The sequence below is a fragment of the Gallinula chloropus genome, assembly GCF_964237585.1.
Source record: "Gallinula chloropus genome assembly, chromosome: 8".
NCBI lineage: Eukaryota > Metazoa > Chordata > Aves > Gruiformes > Rallidae > Gallinula > Gallinula chloropus.
In genome coordinates this window covers 925212-945620 of record NC_140093.1, presented here as the reverse complement: position 1 = coordinate 945620, position 20409 = coordinate 925212, and the positions used below count along the sequence as shown (strand labels likewise).

Genomic DNA, 20409 nt, shown 5'->3' with positions numbered 1-20409 from the left:
AATGCCTTGCACACACAGGTCTGCACGAGCACTGGGGCTGTATCCCCTAGCTACAACATGGGGCTGCATCACTTAAAGGATGTTCAGCCTTCCAGTCCCTGAAGGGAGCAGAGGAACAGGAGGGGAATCAGCTTGTTAAAGGGCAGAGACTGGCAGGACAAGGGGATGGGGTGAAGCTGGAGGAGAAAAGGGGGAGAGGAGAGATTGGGGGGAAGTTCTTTGCAGAGAGAGTGGTGAGGGGCTGGAAGGGGCTGCCCAGAGAGGGGGTGGGTGCCCCATCCCTGGGGGTGTTCAAGGCCAGGTTGGCTGGGGCCCTGGGCAACCTTGTGTAGCTCCAGGCCTGGAGGTTGGTGTCCCTGCCTGTGGCAGGGGGTTGGGGCTCTGGGACCCTTGGGGTCCCTTCCAACCCAGCCCAGGCTGGGATTCTATGATTCTGTGATGTTGGGAAGAGGTGAAACATTAACCTAAATTACTAAAAAGCACTATGAGAAAGCTGACCTGGTTCCTAACAAACATTCACACATAAAACTGAGATACTCAGACAAGATGTTGAGCTGCCTCACAAACCTGCACAAGCTTCTCCACTGAAATCAAGACACAGAGTTTAAATACAGTCAGAACCTGTCAAAATGGGGGGGGGGGGGTTGTGTTGTGACCTTCCACAAGCATCCTGCCTTTGCTGGCCTAAGGGCAGACACACACACAAAATGCTGATGGCTTCCTATAAATTCAGTCATCTGACCTGTCAAAGTAATTGTTCTTTGAGACCTTTCACTGACTCCCAGTAACTCCACTCTCCCAAGACAGGCTCCAGGGACACAGACCCCTTTCACACCACAACCTGGGACCGGAGAGTTTTTCACAGAATCACAAGGTTGGAAAAGCCCTTTAAGATCATCAAGTCCAACCATTCCTGTCCTGTGCTGCCCCAGCTCCCTGAGCACCTCATCTCCCCTCTGTTAAACACACCCAGGGGGTGACTCAGCCCCTCCCTGGGCAGCCTGTGCCACAGCCCCACAACTCTGCCAGGGAAGAACTTTCCCTCCCAGCTGAGCTGACCCTGCCCTGGGGCAGCTTGAGCCCATTGCCCCTTGTCCCATCTCCTGTCCCCTGGCTGCAGAGACCATCGCCCACCTCTCTGCACCCTCCTGGCAGGGCAGGGGAGGTGGGGAGAAGGTCTCCCCTCAGCCTCCTCTTCTCCAGGCTCAACACCCCCAGCTCCCTCAGCTGCTCCTCAGAGGATTTGCCCTCCAGCCCCTTCCCCAGCCTGGTTGCCCTTCTCTGGACTCGCTTTAGGACCCCAGTGTCCTGAGGACATTCTGAGGAGCCCAGAACTGGACCCAGCACTCGAGCTGCAGCCTCACCAGTGCCCAGTCCAGGGGCACAATCCCCTCCCCAGACCTACTGGCCACTCTATTTCTGACACAAGCCAGGATGCCATTGGCCTTCCTGGCCACCCAGGCACACTGCTGGCTCACATTCAGCCTGCAGCCACCCAACAACCCCAGGTCCTTCTCTGCCTGACAGCTCTCCCACTTCTCCCACTGTTCAGACTGGCTGTGCAGTATTCCCAGGCTCATCACCCTGAGCTCACACCTCCACACAACAGCTCCCACGGGCTGCCCTGTGTGACTCTGCTCTGTGGTCTCAGCTCCCGTGTTACACACAGGGGCAAACACACAATCAGGCCTCAGGCTCTCTGAGGCCACCCCACAGGGCATTTCCATAAGCAAACACACTGCACAAATCACTCAGCTCGGCTCTTCCCTACAATCCCAGGGAGCTCCCCAAAGCAGCGAGCTCCAGGCTGTCTGCACTCTGCCTGGGACAAAGGTGCCTTTGTCCCACCAGCAACAGCCTCCTCACGCCTTGGAAGCCTATCTGGGTGCTTCTGGAGAGGTGCCATTCAACATGTTCCAAGTCAAAGTTCACAGACAGAAGCTTCAAGCAATTTTGACCAAAAAAATAGTATTTTTATCAGTTCATATTCTTTACCAGCCAGACTTTTGTCTGAGCAACCGAAGCCACTGATAACTCCCCACACACACACACTTCACATGGTTAAGGACAGGAGAGACTGCTTGAAAACAGCCAGATGGGACAGATGCTGAGTTTTATTACAGTTTTATAACAAAAGGATGGCTCTGGCTACCTTGAAACACCCGAAAATGGGAAGCTGGCAGCTTGGAGACAGCAAGAAAGAGGCTTCTGTTTCAAAATCACTTTCACTGTTTACACAAGTGAGGTTGTAGATAGGGAGAACAGTTCTGTTACAGTTTAACAGCATTGCATAACTCTGCAAACAAACTATGTTTTCCTTCAAGTTCTCAATAAGAAGTTACAAACTGTGCTTTCCCTCCAAGTTATCACCCCCCAGGCCCTTGCACCCTTAGACCTTCCAGATGAGAAGGGTGAGACGATCGTTCTGGGCCAGTGTGGTGCTTTTCCTTTCGTATTCTTGTTTGGTCCCACTTCCTTTGAAGCCTCTGAATCAAAAGGGTGTAAGAATTCCCCTAAAACTGCTCTCCCCACCCCCATCTCTGCTGTAGACACTTGCAGGGAAAAGTGTTGGGGTGTGTAATGATCTGGAAGGTGTGCTGAACAGGGGGAAGAGCTGGACACACCTATTCACACCACGATGCAGCAGAGTCAGCTGTGCCTTCCAGGAAGGATCCAAGGAGAGGCCAAGCCTGTGGGCTAATTAAACCTTTGATTTCACAGAACCACAGAATCCCAGACTGGTCTGGGTTGGAAAGGACCCCAAGGGTCACAGAGCCCCAACCCCCTGCCACAGGCAGGGACACCAACCTCCAGGCCTGGAGCTACACAAGGTTGCCCAGGGCCCCAGCCAACCTGGCCTTGAACATCCCCAGGGATGGGGCACCCACCCCCTCTCTGGGCAGCCCCTTCCAGCCCCTCACCACTCTCTCTGCAAAGAACTTTCCCCCAATCTCTCCTCTCACCCTTCCCTCCTCCAGCTTCACCCCAGCCCCTTGTCCTGCCAGTCTCTGCCCTTTAACAAGCTGATTCCCCTCCTGTTCCTCTGCTCCCTTCAGGGACGGGGAGGCTGCAGTGAGGTCCCCCCACAGCCTTCTCTTCTCCAGGCTGACCCAGCCCAGCTCCCTCAGCCTCTCTCCATAGGGGAGCTGCTCCAGCCCTCTGAGCATCTTCATGACCCTCCTGTTAAACTGCCTAATAAAGACAGCAATTACCCTCCAACACAGGATGGTTCTGTGACACTGACATCTGTCAAAAAGGGGCTCCTGGTACTCCACTCTTACACCTCACAGTAGGTGTAAAGCAGGTGCCTTTAAGAGGTACAATCCTTTGGCCTGGAGGACTTTGGCAAGCAGCTCTCCCAACACTGCAGTGGCACAGCTCCCTGCCAGCCAGGAGACCTCAACCCCAGGAGAGCTCAGCTGTAAGGGAGGGGGGAAACAGAAGGGAAGGAGGGGCTGAGAGGGCAAACCTTCACTGCTCTGCCCCCTGTTACACACCTCAGACTAGGTCTGTGCTTGACAACACACCAATGCCACGTGAAACAAAGCCTTGTTACTGCATGAACCTCAGAAGCCACCAAGTCACACTGCTGCCCAACAGATGCAGAGTCCCACAGACCCTGTGGGGCTGCAGAGAAACAGAAGCCACAAAACGACATCTTCATGACTGGGAACATCAAACTTGAGAAATATCAGAGAGGTAAACATGGGTTTAATGCTAAAGAACTCAGGACTTCCCAATTTCTGCCAAAAAGGAAACAAAGGTGACAAAAGAAGAAAGGAAAGAAAGAAAAGCAGCTGACAAGGTGGCAAGGACTGACTCCAGAGAGATTCCCAGCCCCACAGATTCCCTATCCAACTGGAAACCCCACTCTGAAAGAAGGCTGGTATTTTTCTGCTCCATGGGTACATTTAAGGTTGCACAGCACTGGGGTTAAGACCAGTCTGTATCTGAACTCACCCTTTAGCCACAGAGCCTGATGTCAAACTGGAAAGGAGGTACAAGGCACAGACATCCTTACTCTCTAGTTACACAGAGTAGTAACATTGCTGTTACCCAGGCCAGGGTAACCAACACGTTCCTGCAAAGCACAGCCTCAGCAAACCAAGCCTGAGGTATCCACAGCCCCAGAGCACACTGCAGGTGCACAGCCCACGTGAAACAATGCCAGCAGCAACCATCAGCCACCCTAACCAGGTTCTTCAGCACTATGGTGTAAGAGCTGCCACCTCAGGCACTGTGTGTAGGGTGTCTGGTTCCCTTGACTCAGCACAGAGGAGCTCACAGGAAACAGCCCAGCCCAGCTGATCTCCCTTTCCAGAGAGCTGAGGTCCCTGTGCCAGGTGCTCAGCACTGCTCAGCAGAGGTAAAGACACTGTTTACACAGAAGATACTCGTGCTGCACCCTGAGTACTCAGCAGAGAGTAAACAGTGATTCAGCTGGTAAGAGTCCATTCTTAAGGGCAAGACTGAAAGTTGCTCAACTTCTAACAGCTCAGTGAGGCAGACAGGTTAATGTGACAGGCTGCAAAGGCTAGGAACGAATGCTCAGCAGACCAACACGTAGCTTGGGGACTGTTTGGATCTGAAGGGTGCTTACTGCTCCTTTCCTACCAGCTTTCAGAGAAGCTAATACCATGCCCATCCCATTAAACAGGAGTTCAAACTCAGTGGCAAGGTGAGCCTGCCAAACTCACCTGCACACCCACCAGGATGTGTGGTATCTTCCCCCTTCACCCCAGCAGGACAGCTTGGGAAGAAACAGTTACCACTCCAAGACCAGTAGCTGAGATTCCAGTAAGAAACTTGCTTTTATGGTCAAAGGGGCATGAAAATAACAACAGGACATCTCCTGTTCAGCCTCCCTGTAAGTTCTCCTTTATGGTCTGGCTGTACCAGTAAGAACTGTTCAACCTGAGTGTTCTGGCAGGAAAAGCTCAGATTTTTCTAAGAGCAGGAGGCTCCAGAGGATGGGAGTGTGGGTAAGGCACAGCCTGAGCCTGCAAACACCACTGTGTAACCAGGCTCTACCCTTCAAAGATCCACTGGTGAGGTCCACAAAGGAAACAAAACTCAGGCAAACAGGGGCTTACTCCTCCTGCACACCAAATAAGCAGGCAAAATAAACCCCAGCTCCTTCTGAGACAGGAAACAGTTCTTCAACACTGCAGAGCACACACTTTGGTGCTCTCAAAGAGCAGAGAATCAAATCCCACTCCAGGCTTTTTGTAAGTCTCAATAAATTAAGGCTCTGCACATTAACACATGCAACATTGACTTTTCATCCTGGAACCCTCAGGCCTAAACTTTCACTGGATTTGCTAGCTTGTGGCTGTTCCTGCATTTAGTGGCAACACCAAGGACACTTTTGTCTACTGGATTTCACTGAAAATTGCTTGAAAGACATTTTGAGCACTAGGAACAAGTCCTCAGGTATAAGTAAAAAAAGTAAATCATTGAAATTTAACTTGTAAATTTTAAATTCAGGTTTCTAATTGTAGGAAAGCCTAGGGTTGTGAAGCTGTGGAAATGCATTGCTACACTTACTTCTTGCTGGCTTCATAAACATCCGTGATATTGGAGAAGAGGTGGTGGCTCTCTGTTTTGGTCATGGTGAGGCTGAGCTCCCTGGAGTCTTTAAACATCCGGATCAGAATCTCCAAGCTCAGCAGGTAGGAGTGCTCAGAAGAGATCACTTCAAATATCGCCTGCAAAGTGAAGGGGGACAAGGCTTACTGCTCAGGGGGCCTCTTCTGAGGGTTAACCAAGGAGCACGGGGAGGGAGGAAGGGAGGGGGCAAAGAGGAGGTACTGGACAGAAGCTAGCCATTCTGACATGGATTTTCACCTCCATAGTAGTTGCACCATTTACTCAGAAGTGATTTAATTACATTCAGAGCTCTGATTGCTACTGCAAACTGGGAGCCTGAAGACAAAAACTTGACACCAACTGCAACCACTGCCCACTGACAGTCCTGAGAGGTAAGGGTGGGTGGGTGGGTGGGTGGGTTGGGGGTTTTTAATAAACAATCTAAGAAACCCCAAGAAGTCTGTTTCTGTGCTCTGGTTGGAAGCTGCCTGCAGTCATCCTACTGCTGACCCACTGGCACTTGCTTTTGCTCTATTTCAAGAGAAGCTGTTAAGTTAGAGCTCTGCTTGGCCAAGCACCTGCAGAAAAGCAAACCCCCTGCCAAGCTCAGGTTCCAGTTCTCAGCAGCAATACCTGGGCTGCCCCAAAGCTGCAGGTTAGGAGCAGGCACATGAGAAGCCAAGCTGTCTGCAGCAGGGACAGGAGCCCAGGGGCAGAGCAGATGGGAAGGGGAGCCATCATCCCCTTTAGCCACCAGTGACCAGACAGACACCTCCCACACCTTCCCTCACCTCCCAGCTGTGAAGGTTTCTGCAGCTCAGAGACAACTGCACTCAACAGAAAACCTACAGCCCATTCTACCAGCAGGAAAGGAAGCTGAATGTACCCATCAGCACTGTCTCCATCTCATCTCTTGCCTAAAAAGCTGCAGGGATCTGGCGAGAGGCAGCGCAGCAGCTGGGCAACAGCTACAGCATGATCCATGTGATGCCCAGAGTCACACTGCTGGGCAGGAAGATACACAAAGGTGATACTTAAACCAAGGCTAAACTGCCTGCCTGCCAGCAACATCTGCCTTGAGAAGCCCCAGAGCACCTCTGTCCCTCAGCCAGGCTGTGTCAGGACACCTCCCTCCTGCCTGGCTCACCGGCAGCAGAGCTGTGCCTGCAGCAGCGCTCTGCCCTCTGCCCAGCACTCCCAAGCTTCCACCTCCTGGTGCTTCTCCAGGCTGTGCTCCCACAGAAAGGAGTTACCTGCAGAGTGCCATGGCTAACTGGTTTGTACCCAGACATTTCCCAACACAGGACAATACACAAGCTCTCTTACTCTCCTTGTTTTGGAGAGGTTGTGCTTAGGCTGTTACTGAGGATGCTCAGGGACCTCTTCCAGTCTGGCAGGAGAAGGCCATTCAGAGTCAGGAAGAAATGAATGGGACAAAGAAAGACACCTTGCTTCTAATGTGTAAGGAAGGGGAGAGAATATCATCTTAGCATGTCCCCGCTGTGTTGTGGAGAATAAAAGATAAGAAAGGACTGAGGAACAGCCATGACTTTGACACACAGTAACTGCATCACATCCAGAGGCTGGGCAGCAGCTCCCCAGTGCTTGCCAACAGCGTTTCTCAACACCTGAACCCATACTGTGTCCATACTGGTGTCAAGGTAAGCAGATGTGCAAATCCTGATGGACACTGACACTCCTCAGAGGCCAGATGCATCTGCACTTCACACACACATACTCAGTTAAGAAGATCTAAGAAAAATGATGTTAGTTAGGACTGGATGCCACATTTTCACTGGACAGAAGATGCAGAGGCTCCTCCCAGTGATGTGTTCTGGAAGATGGGGTGTGTATGAATGCATGACAGTGACATTTAAGCAAGACAGAAAGCAACCAGCTGCATTTTTCTGCAGTGACAACAGCATATTATGATGGCAAAAATAATCTAACAGGCTCTAAAGAGAAATTTAAAGAATAGATAAAGAGTTGATAAAAGGCAACTTGAAAGAAACACAGCAAAAGCATGACTTGGTAGAACAGCTACATCTTAAGAATACTTGTTTAGGCTCCCTCTGAAGGGATGAGCCTCTAATATTCACATAAAAACCCCTCAGGCTTGAAAACCTTTCTGTAACATCGAAGGCCTTACATTTTAAAGGCACATAATGAACTTGTTCTCTTTGCAGGGATGTAAATATGACTCCAGGAAACAGAGACTAAAGGACAGGACTGAACTAAATGCCTCGTGTCTCAAAGGCTTCCCAGCAGGAGACAGAAAAACAGCCACAGGCCTGAACCTCTGCACAACCCCTGCCCAAAAAAGCAGAAGACAACCAACAAAGCAGAGTGCTGTAGAGAGCCCCACAAGCTGCTGTCTGTGTGCAACACAAGACGTTTCTGCATTGCACACATGGACACAGACAGCAGCTGTAGGTCACACAGCTACATCAGAGTTCCAGGTTTGCCCAACACATCTGCCAACGTTACAGAAAGCCTCAGTCAGGCCTCACTGGGCTACCATCCCCCAGGTATGTCCTGAAGCCAAACAATCCTGGAACAGATCACCATGGCAGGCAGTGCTACAGCATTGCTAGTAAAGAGCAAAACCAGAAGAGACTTGGGTGTTCTCCTAGGGAAGGACATACCTCCAGAACTGCAGGGACAGAGCTGGCTAGGTCAGGCTATTCTGCTCAACACCTCTCATTCATTTTGATATAGCCCTGTAAGTAAGGGTAAAGCACAGAAAGTGGACAAAAGGAGCAGAGAGGAAGGGGGAGCAGGTAAGGGAGGACAGAAGGAGCAAAGGGGAAAGAGACAGAGAGAGAAAAGACAACTACATCAGTAACTGCTGCTGGCGCCAGCGTGGACGCACCTACTCAGCGGGACAGGAAGGTGGTGAGTTATACCAGGTACACACTGCTCACACACCCAGAGCTGCTCAGGGGTTACTTACAGCTAAGGGACACTGTAAAAAGCTGCTCTTTGCTACTCACAGCCACCTCCTACCCTGTGAGAAGGCAAGGTTAATTCACACCTCCCCTGGCAGGGGCTGTGCAGCCGCCAGCCAGGCTGCAGGGCACCCAGGACCCCTCCTCCAGCCAGGACAGTGGCAGGAGACCCGTGGCAGGGACACGTGCACACCAGCAACTGCCAGGCTTTGTTTGTTTATCCTCCCTGGGGAGAGAGGACAGAGCTTCACCCTGGGACAGGAAGCAGAGTGATGAACTCCACTCCTTCTCAACACACAGCGTTAGCCCAGGCACGCGGCGCATCCCCACACAGGAGCAGAGCAAAGGGTGTCTCTCTGAGGAGTACCTCCTGTCTTTTCCTTTCTTCCTGGCTGATTGCCTCTGACAGCCCATTCTTCTTTACCTGAGGGAAAAGATAAAGTAACATTTTAGCATCCTGTGTAGAGAAATAGAAATCTAAAAAAGAGATTTAAAAATAAATCCCCCCCCCCCGAATTATCAAGAACCACAGAATCCCAGACTGGGCTGGGCTGGAAGGGACCCCAAGGGTCACAGAGCTCCAACCCCCTGCCACAGGCAGGGACACCAACCTCCAGGCCTGGAGCTACACAAGGCTGCCCAGGGCCCCAGCCGACCTGGCCTTGAACACCCCCAGGGATGGGGCACCCACCCCCTCTCTGGGCAGCCCCTTCCAGCCCCTCACCACTCTCTCTGCAAAGAACTCCCCCCTGATATCTAATTTAAACCTTCCTCCAGCTTCACCCCATCCCCTTGTCCTGCCAGTCTCTGCCCTTTAACAAGCCCATTCCCCTCCTGTTCCTCTGCTCCCTTCAGGGACGGGGAGGCTGCAGTGAGGTCCCCCCACAGCCTTCTCTTCTCCAGGCTGACCCAGCCCAGCTCCCTCAGCCTCTCTCCAGAGGGGAGCTGCTCCAGCCCTCTGATCATCCCTGTGGCTCCTCTGACCCCTCTCCACCAGCCCCACATCTTCCTTGTGTTGGGCCCCAGCTCTGGCCACAGGACTCCAGCTGGGGAGGGCAGAGCAGAGAGGGACAATCCCCTCCCTGTCCCTGCTGCCACCCCTCTGCTGATGGAGCCCAGGGTCCCATCGCCCTTCCCAGCTGCCAGAGCACACTCAGCTTTCACTTCAGAACACCAGCAACGAGCCATCAGAAATAACAAAGTATGTTGACAATGCCTGACAGACTTAATGGAAGCACTAAATCATTTCATTATTTAAGAATGTATCAAAACTTCCCCAGGGAAGCACTGCAGAAGCAGAGAGAGCTGAGGCACAGCCACCCTGCCCAGCCTGCCTGGGTTTTACACACCCCAGCATGAAAAGTCTTCTCCTTTCACGTGGGATTTCTGGACTGACACACGTACAGCACAAGGTTCTTTTTCTGGGTCAGCCTGAGAACTGTGTCTTCATTAGCTAAACACACCTATCAGCCCAGCCAGGAGCTCACTGACCAGGAAGTGATTCCAGAGCAAAGCTTTACCCTAAGCAGGCAGGGCCACGTCTCCCACCCACAGCCCTGTCTTTCTGCTCTGAGTCCTGATGTCCCTCCCCACCCTGCACCCTCTGCCAGGTCAGCCAAGGCAAGTTGGCCCAGTGCTCCTCACAGCCATGGGGAGCTCCAGCCAGAGCCACGCTCCCCACTGCCTCAAGCCACCTGCTCAGCTGCCACAGGCCACACCAGACACCCCAAAGTTTATTCTTTCCTGCTGCAAATCACATATATTGTGTCATTTAACAGGAGAACATCCAGGCCTTGGACCAGGCTGCCCAGAGCGGTGGTGGAGTCCCCATCCCTGGAGGGGTTCAGAACACGTGCAGACGTGGCACTGCAGGACGTGGGTGAGTTGACATGGTGGGTTGGACAGAAGGTTGGACTTGATGATCCTAGAGGTCTTTTCCAGCCTGAAAGATTCTGTGATTCTATGAACATTAAAAAACCCCCAAAACAAACCAAAGAGTTAAGGAGTCCACCACACAACACCAGGTCTGTGAGAGCAGCAGCAAGTCATGGGACACCAGCTCCTCATGTACCACCAACAGCTTTCTCTTCTCATTCCACCTGCCCCTGGGATTTCAAGGGATATATTACTCTCACTGCAGAGATACTTCTGGGATACACTTTGGCCAAAGAACTTTTAAATTACCAGCTGAAGGTTGGAAGGAACAGAGCTAAGCTGGCTCTTTACCTCATCATCTGCTTGGCTGTCTTATCTCTGACAGGAATCTGAAGAAGAAGAGGGTTCAAGAGACCAACTTGAAAGGACTGGATCTAAATAGCACCTCATTTCAGTCTTTAAACAGCTGCTGAGAAGCTCAACCTTAGATTCACAGTGTGCATGCACTGCAGGAAGACAGAAATGTCCCTTTTTCACTGCTATTATCACGAAGGGTTTGACCACTCCACACATGAAGGTTTCAGCACCTCCCTAAAATAGAAAGTCTGGTCAGAAGTGCATCATCAGGTGTCAGGGCTGTATGGAGGAAGAAGCATCCTGCAGAATGAGTCTGCTCTTTCTGCTGCCTTTCCCCTCCATTTCCCAGCACAGTCACTCCCAGCAACTATTATTCTCCTCCTTTCCTAACGTATGTTGAAACCCAACTTTGACATCCTCCAGCTGACTTCCTGTCCCAACTGTGCACTCCCTTTTGAACAGGCATGGACAGTGTGTACTTCTTCCAGAGAGATATAAACACAGACACTAGGAGATTCAGATTCCCACATTCTGGTTTCACCTTCTCCCATACACACCCCACTTCCAGCCTCGTAAATCAAGTGAAGACCCTGAGCAAGTCTGCTGTGCTGAAGTCATGGCACAGGAAGGGTTCTCTGCCCAAGATGATCTTCACACTGCTTTATTCTCACAACAAATTAGTGTTTTTCAAATTCTTATTACTGAATAGGATTCCTTCCAAAATACCTCAGCTGCTGAGACACTGACTGCTGCTTGCCTAGAAGGCAGAACAGAAATTAATCTGACTTCATTATAAACAAACGTGTTTGCAACATTAAGCAAATTAATGACATTTGAAGTACTCGAGTTGTTGAAGGAAAATTTAAAGCAAATCTTTTCAAAACCACACTGTTTTGTCTTTTTATAGCCACTGAATCAAAGAGGGCTTTGCATTTGAATACTTTAAACTGCTGAAAGTCATCAACATCCATGAGGCAGCTCTGCTAAAGAGAATCTAAAGAGCATCTTGCTGAGGCTTAATACCTGATTTCTGTAGGATATACCCAGGCAACGGCCCCAGCTGTCCAATACTCCAGGTGATCCCATCAAGTAGTAACAACACAGGACCCTGAAATGGACTCTCACCTGTGCTGCTCTGCATCTGAAGTAAAGACCAGTAATGAACAGGACTTCCACGTCGTCCTGACCCACACCACTACAACTTATTGAAAGGAGCTTGAAAAGCACAGGCTTCACCTGATTTTTACTTGCTGTTGGGCTTTAAACCTGTTCAGGCTTTCTGGTGGTACCCCATAACAGCTGTAACTCTCCCCAGGACCTACACCCATACAGCTGCCAACACCCTGCAGAGGCACAGCCCACACAGCCATCTCTAGGGACTGCAGGAGGTACAACATCAGGGTCTTCAATTCAACACACAAGCAAAACTCTCAAGGCATGCCTGGTTTTTGTTTCCCCAGGCTAGTTTAAAAAGAAAAGAAAGAAACAGAAATAGATCTTAAAGTGTAAGCTGATGAAATACTAATTCCTCTGCACCTCAAAGTTGGGCTTAATTTCATCTCAGACCACACCAAATTCTTCTTCTTGGCAATTTCAGATGAGATGCTCATTAACCAGTCTGTGCAGCCTCACGAACTCAGGAACACTTGTGCCAGGAAAAGGGAGTGTCAGGCAATGGGGGAAATGGATTCTGGCAGGAGCACCAGTCTATACCCACTAAACTGACTGGGAAAACTTCACTTGTGCTTTCTTGAAGCTGTTGGAGCAAACCTCAATGAAAGCTAAACTGAGAGCTCTACATTTGGATTGATAACATCTGAGCAGTTGCAAATCTGTTGATAAAAGAGTATTCAGAGATACTTTACAGTTTGGGAGGGAAAAAAGAATCAGAATCACAAGGTTGGAAAAGCCCTTTAAGTCCAACTGTTCCTGTCCTGTGCCAAACCAGCTCCCTGAGCACCTCATCTCCCCTCTGTTAAACACCCCCAGGGGGGTACTCAGCCCCTCCCTGGGCAGCCTGTGCCACAGCCCCACAACTCTGCCAGGGAAGAACTTTCCCTCCCAGCTGAGCTGACCCTGCCCTGGGGCAGCTTGAGCCCATTGCCCCTTGTCCCATCCCCTCCTGTCCCCTGGCTGCAGAGACCATCGCCCACCTCTCTGCACCCTCCTGGCAGGGCAGGGGAGGTGGGGAGAAGGTCTCCCCTCAGCCTCCTCTTCTCCAGGCTCAACACCCCCAGCTCCCTCAGCTGCTCCTCAGAGGATTTGCCCTCCAGCCCCTTCCCCAGCCTGGTTGCCCTTCTCTGGAATTGCTCCAGGCCCTCAGTGTCCTTCTGATGGTGAGGAGCCCAGAACTGGACCCAGCACTCCAGGTGCAGCCTCACCAGTGCCCAGTGCAGGGGCAAAAAATTAAAAAAAAAAGATGACAAACTTCAGCTGAACATCCAGCAGCAAGCAGGAAGACTTGCTTCATGTGTTCAGACATCTCCAGCTATATGTTGATGAAGTACTCACAACAGACAGCTGGCTCCACGTTGATCTCAGGGGCTTATATGGAAACACAACCGTGTCATCCGACTTCTGCTCCCGGGGCTCAGGCTCTTCATCAGAATCTATGTCCAGAGCTTTTTCCTTGTAGTTCTGATACAACACAGCGTTTTCTACAAAACAACAAGAGCATGTCATTAATCACTAGGAAGTTAGCTTAACTGCTTTCCTAAACATCCTAAGTAACAGTGAAACAATGGAAGCAGGCGAAGCGTCACCACACCGCTCCTGGGGCCACAGACAGTGTCCCATTTAGGATGGACAATGGTGCAGTGCAGTAACAATGCATCACTGTACCCCTACCAAAAAGATCCACACTGACTGAATTAAAGAACAGCTGTGTCCTTTGTGGAGAAAAAACAGAACACAATTTTCTCCCTTGCCTGGTTTGCTGCACGAGGTTTCATGATCAGCCAGCAGTCTGGAGAGGCAAGGAGCATGTCAGGGGAGTCACTGAGCTGGAGGTCTAGCTCTTTTAATCTAGGAGACAAGTCCTCTCCCTGTGCCAACTTCCACGCTGCCAGCTCGAAGCACAGCCTTTGCACTTCACTGAGAGAAGGAAACGATCCAGATTGCTGAGAATCTGAGGTCAGAACGATTCCAAATAGCGACTTTGAGGCTTGTCCCAACGGGCCTGTGGGCCTCCTCACACCCTCCAGCACCACAGCGCTGGTTCAGCGGTGCCACCAGCACACCCTGGCCACCCCCAGCCGCCCTGACCACCCACCCCTCTCAACAGCACGCAGGGAAGCACAGAGACATCCAACACCAGAACAACTGACAGGCAGATTAAGCTGTAAAGAGAGCAAGCTCCATAAGGTACTCTAGAGACAGGCCAGGCTTTGAACAATACCCAGTGTTCCCTACAAGAGAAAAGGGAAATAAGGGAAAGGTCTGGCCCCTTGGTTGCAACTCCTGAGGTCTTATGCTGGGCTGGGTGGATCCATCCCACCTGCTCGGACCGTGCAGCCCTGGCTGAGTGTTACACAAGGTCTGGCCCTCTGGCATTTCTTCTCTGGAACGACTCTGTGCCGTTTATATGCTTTTAAGACAGGAAATTGTGTACAGTAACTGAATTCTGGGAGGCATTACAGAGAAAGTTATTAGTTGGGGTCCGTCCAAGAGAGGAGGGAGCCACTGGGAGGGAACCCAGAAAACGTCATCGGGGACAGCAGTGTGAGAAAGGATTAAAGTCAGAGTAAGGTGATGAAATAGAACAAAGTGGGAAGGGTTGGAAACAGAAACAAGAAGAAAAGGAAGGTAACACGGCAGCTGAGAGGACCTTAAGGAGGCATTAAGCAGAGAAAAGCCAAGAGAGTAGCAGTTACTATAATGAAACTTCCATGGACTCGTAGCCAGGAAAGCATTTTTTCTTGTTGAAATACTGGGAAAAGCAGCAAACTTGGAAAAGCCCGGAATTAATGAGCACCATAAAAGAGCAGATACATGGACAGGGTTTTTTTTGACACTTAAACTTGAAGCCTGGGTAGCAAGGGAAAAGAAAAGCATCAGCAAGCCAAGGAATTCACCCCAGCACCCTTGCCTTATGAGGAAGGGAGAGAGACAGCTGCACGAACCATCAACTCAGGGAATAAGAACCCAAGTGCCTGCTTCAAGAGCTGACCCAAAACACCACCAGCTGCCCCACAAAAACTGTGTCCTACACCTGGGCAGAGTGAGGGGGCAGGAGACAGTCCCAACTGGAGGAACGAGCTCCCTCTGCTACTGCACACAACTGCTGGGGCTGAGACAGACACAGCCATCAGCACAGCTACAAGGAGGGGCAGGAGCTGAAGATGAAAAGAAGCCCTTCAAACAACCCCCATTTCTAACCTGATGTTCTACACTCTGCAAAATACTCCCTCAAGTATGTCTAGTGCCAGGCATGGTTCTGTCCTTTGGGCAGTTTACGGGAAAACAAGGTACTTCAGTCTCTGAGAAGGTACAGAAGAAGGGTGCAAACTGAAGCCAATGCCTCCTGGGACTGAGCAGGACAGGCTTACCTTCCCCATCGAACGTCCCTTGTCCTCTCAGCATTTTCTTCTAGTTTAAACAGGAGAGAGAAAAACACATGTTAAAAGAACAATGCAAAATAGCCAACAGCAACAGGAGCTGCTATTAACAGCCCCTGAATATCAACTTCTGGCACGGGACAAGTACTCATGAACACAATTGCTTCATCACAGAAAGTGAAGAGCTCCTCCAGTTCCCCCTCCCCTTGTGCACTGCTCACATGGATGTGTCCCCAGCCTGGTCTGTCCAAAGGACAGGACATGAGCTGTGCAGGGGGGGTCAGCGAGCCTGAAACTCATCCCCCTGCCAGGGGGCTTTCCTGGGGGACCCGGGGCTGAGGGGGGCTGGCTCTCCACAGCTCTGCTAAGAGCCACCACATTAAGTATTTTATAAACTAACGTTTTGAGACCAAAACAACCCTTTGAAACAAAACAGCTGGTTTGGTACAACAAGTTCTGTGCTCCTAGCAAAGAGTTTTGTGTGTAAAGGCAGGACAACAGCACGTCCTCCTCTCTCACAGCCTCCTGGTAAACTCTACCACCACCCACACCAACCCAACCAGCTCCCCACTCAGTGGTTCACAGTTGGCTCCACTACTATTTCCCTACTTGTAGCACTTTCACTCAAGTTTCCATAACCATAATTTTTCATTTGGCTGAAAACCCTCATAAAGCTGATTAATTACTTTAATAGCTACAGCATTAGCCCTCAGCCTGTTGTACAGCGTTAGTTACACAGGTCCAAACACTCCCAGAACTCTGCCAACAGCTTAGGTTTCTAAATTTAAAAAGTATACTTAAAGAGATGGAAATGCAAGTTTACAATGTATGTGCAAGCAAGAGAATATTTTTTCAGCAAGTCTTTATCATTTACTATATTAACATTCAGTATAAATCTGAGGGATTACAATTAAAAACAGGCATTCTACATTTCTTCAGTGCTTGCAGGCATTAAACCCACACTACAATACGATACCTGGAGTGGCCTCTACCAACTTAAAAAAACGATCACACTCTGGTGTTAGAAAATACTTTAAAACTGAAGCCTCAGGTAGGGAAGTAGGGAAGGAAGGAAGGTCGTTTTTCTGACAGTTTATTTACTCTTGCAGGCACTTCTTATGAAGTTAATGCCTCTTTTTTTTTCCCTGTTTACTCCCTACTGTTAAACAGGTTTCAAACCATCAGCCAGAGTGTGAGGAAGAGCAGGAGGGGCAGCGGGGACGGGGGGCAGCGGGGGAGAGGGGCAGGCAGTGTGTGAAGCTCCCCCAGCCCCGCTGCGAGCTGCCCTGATTGCGGATGAACCGCGGCCCTGACACCTCCCTGCTGAACTCTGAAGTCACCTGTGAGCGATCGTGGGGCCCATCGCGAGCTCCAAAGGCTTTGCAGTGGCAAGAAGCTGTGAAAAACCCATCACGTAGGGAAAACAGAGCCTGCAAGTCCCGCTCCCACGCGGCCTGTGCACACCGCTGGACTCAGCACAACCGGCACAACTCACCTTCATCCTCCCCAGGCTGGAGAACTTCTCCTTGTCCTCAACGACGGCTTTCAGCAGGGGCTGGGACATTCTGTTTTTCTTCTTGAAGTTGGAAGAGCCGTCCAGGTCCACCCCGCTCACCACGGCCCGGCGGTAGGACGTGGACCTCAGGCCGCGCCGCAGCGTGCCCGGGCTGTCCAGGTCGCCTTCGGGCTCCTCCTCGGCATCGGCCACCAGAGGCAGGCTGAGGCTCTCCACCATGCTGCGCACCTTCAGCACCCTCCTGCTCGTCTCGGCGCTCTGGCTGTTGGCTTTGCTGGTCGCCTTTATCTCGGAAGCCAAGCCCTTGGGAATGATCTGCTGCGTGCCCACCTTGAGAGCGGCGGGGCTGTTGGTGCTCAGCACCACGGGCTGCTCCGCAGGGGACGCGGGTCTCTCAGGAGCGACTCCGTGCCCGGGGGACGTGGCCGGGGACAGCGCGGGCCGGGCCGGCGGCACCGTGTCTGGCGCCCTCGGAACCCGGTCGCACCGCGGGGACGGCGCCGCCGCCTCCCTCTTACCGGGGGCCGGCGAGGGCTGCGGGCTGGCGGGAAGAGCAACCGGCTGGCGCTGGCGGGGGCTCCCCGGGGCACGGCCCGGCGCGCTGCCCGCCGCCGAGACCGCGCCGCCGGCCGCAGGGCCCGCGAAGCCGCTGGGAACCAGAGGCAGCGCCCGGGGGCAGCGCGCAGGGGGCAGGTGTGGGGGGGCGGCCCGGCGGCCCGGAGGCCGTTCCTGCCCGTTGGACGCCGGCCCCATGCCGGCGCCGCCGAACGAGGGGCCCCTGCGGAGCGCCCCGTCGCCCGGGCGGGCGCTGACGGTGCCGGCAGGCTGAGTCACGGTGAAGGTGCACCTGTCCTCCACGGGGAAGTCGGTGCAGAGCACGCCGTTGGGGGTCTGGTACGACTGGGGCCGGGGCTTGCTCCAAGCGCGGGGCCGCGGCCGGGGGGCCGACCTCGTCCTCCACCGTGGCGCCGCCTCGTCGCCGGAGAGATCCGCCTCGCCCGCCCCATCCATCGCCCGCTCCGCGGGGCCGCCGCGACCTCCAAGGGGGAGGCGGGGGAGGGAGGCGGCGCCTCCCGCCCGTCGCCGCCGCCCGCTCCCGCAGCCCGGCCAAGGGGACGCCGCCGGCGCCGCTCCTCGGGCCGCGGCAGCCCCACGGGCGCCGGGCCAGCGCGGGCCGGGCGCGGCGGTGCGGACACGCCCCCGGCTCGCGCCCGCCCCCAGCCGCGCTCCCGCCGCTCCCACCTGCGCCGAGCCGGGGATGGACGGGCCCGCTCCCGCTCGCCGTCCGCAGCGCCCAGGGCCCGGCCTGGCCTGGCCTGGCCTCACCTCATCGCAGCGCCCCCGGGGGCGGGGGACACGGCCGCCGCCTCCGCTTCACTTCGCTTCCCTTCTCCGCCCCACCTGCGGCGCGGCTGAGGCGGAACGCGGCACACGAGCCTCCCGCAGGCTTCCACCGGCGGCCGCGGGCACTGCCGGGCCGGGCCGGGCCGGGCCCCTCCCCTGCCCTCCGCCCCCGCCCAGCGCGGGGCAGCGGGGCGCGGGTCAGGCCGCCGCCCGCCCTCAGCGAAGGGAACCCGGGCCAAGGGCGGCGCGGCCTGGGAGGAGCCCAGGAGGCGGCAGGGGCAGCCGGGGTCACGCCCCGGCGAGACCCAAACTGAAGCAGCTCAGCGGGGGGGGGAGCGCGGCGGCCTCCGGGGCCTCTTCCCCGCCCGAAGGCCCAGCGGGGCCCTGCCCGGAAGAGGTTTGGGCCGGGACTGGGGAGCGCGGCCACCTGTGCGCTGACCCGGCCCCGCGCCATCTTGTTCCCGGGGCTGGGGGCTGGGGATTCAGGACGCTGCCCGGGGCCGCGAAACGGCATTGGTATTTGTCGGGCTTACCTCGACCAAATCCAGGTGCGATTCCTGCTGCTGCGCAACACCTCAGCCCAGGTGGACATCCATCCTTGGAGCATGCGGGAGCTCAGCCTCCCCGGCCTGGGACGTGGCAGCCAGAGCTGTGGACGGAAGGAAATGGGGCACATACTTACTCCTGTTAACCTTGACATGTGGCACATGCCTACTGCCCTTGACCTGGACCCTCACCCACTGGTTTTCTGCACCCTAATCAGGGGTGAAACATTCCGGTCATTCCAGGAGCTTCAGGAAATGGGAAAGTAGGTGGGAGCTGAGAGAGCTTTGTTAGGCCAAACAGCTCAGCCCGCTTTGCTTTCACTACCTGTGAGATGCAAATCCAATTTCTCCCCAGATTTTAACTGGAAAAGAGTTAGGGAAGAAGCTCTGCTGTGGAGACCGGGCCTGCGGTACAAGATGGCAGGTGCCTCCCTCGGAGAAGGGGCTGGGCTCACTCTGGGGCATCCACACAAGCCCAGCTTCAGGACTGCGAACTCTCCAGCTCAGGTTCAACAAAGTAACTTGCTTATTTAAAGGCAGGCACCCCTTAAGCCCCTGGTTATTTAAAGGCAGGCACCCCTTAAGCCCCTGGTTGTTTAAAGGCAGGCACCCCTTAAGCCCCTGGTTATTTAAAGGCAGGCACCCCTTACGCCCCTGGTTATTTAAAGGCAGGCACCCCTTAAGCCCCTGGCTAAACTCAAAGGGAGAAGGGCCATAATAAAGATGGTTAGAGTTTTGTTCTCTCCACACTGGCAGGAGCTCATCTATGGCTGAATCAGGAAAAAAAGATAGATTTAAAGTGGTCTGTTATCTTCTGAAATACAAGTATTATTTACACTAAGGCTGTTCAGATGGTAGTAAACAGAAAAAAATCTGGAAGGGAACATTAGGAACAGCCAACCACATACACACGCACATGAAGTTCAGATGTATTCCTCCTTCTGCCAGAAAACCCCAGGAAAACCAAAAATCCTGCTGAGAATAAAACTGAGCAAAGCCCAATGGAAATAAAATCGACAGTTTTGCCAGTCCCACAGATGGGACAAAACTTGAAATGCCCACACTGGCCTCAACCAGCCACAGCCCCCCCAGAAAAGCCACAGGTGTTACCTAACCGGCTAATTCAGTCCTCGCTTGGGGTTTCACAGCCCCATGAGTTCACTGCAGAGACAGCTCACAGACAGGATTGTTCCTGAGATTATCCCCCGACTTTCCACATAGAATTGCCAGGAATTGGACACAGTCGCAGCATTTTCCTTAACTCCTCAATCCCAATTATTAATAACCCAGGTAATGAGCTTTGACAAGCTTAGGCTCTCACACACAGTAATTAACTGTGATGCAATCCCAGGAGCAGTTTGTGTGTCTGAACAGCCGCCTCGGTGGTCGATTCCACGCGAGGTGAAAACTCATAAACCCCTGGCAATGACATTGCCATCCCCAGACACAGAAACCCACTGGTACCAGTCAGGAGAAGAAGGAAAAGTATCAGTTGTTCTTAGCTCCTCAGACAAAGGCAGGGCTGGGTGTGAGGGCACAGAGGCCTGAAGTGAGCGCAGCACAGGCAGGGACAGCGTGTCCTTCCATGGGGCCCCACAATGCCAGGCAGTGACACCTTCAGCCATGTCCTGGTGGCAGTTGGAGCCCTCCAGTTAACAGCCTTGGCATTTACCAGTGAA

General features: G+C 53.1%; 1 protein-coding gene across 1 annotated transcript in view; it reads right to left on the bottom strand.

Moving 5' to 3' along the window:
• Window positions 1–17867, bottom strand: part of ARHGEF26 (Rho guanine nucleotide exchange factor 26) — a 43272-nt gene extending 25405 nt beyond the window's left edge. The window contains exons 1-5 of the mRNA XM_084267265.1: window positions 16821–17867; window positions 15317–15356; window positions 13281–13426; window positions 8905–8961; window positions 5548–5708 (exon numbers count right to left, since the gene is read on the bottom strand). Of these exons, the coding sequence (XP_084123391.1) occupies window positions 5548–5708; window positions 8905–8961; window positions 13281–13426; window positions 15317–15356; window positions 16821–17852 (1436 nt within the window). The 5' untranslated portion in view covers window positions 17853–17867. The remainder of the gene's footprint in view (window positions 1–5547; window positions 5709–8904; window positions 8962–13280; window positions 13427–15316; window positions 15357–16820) is intronic.
• Between the last annotated feature and the right edge of the window lie 2542 nt (window positions 17868–20409).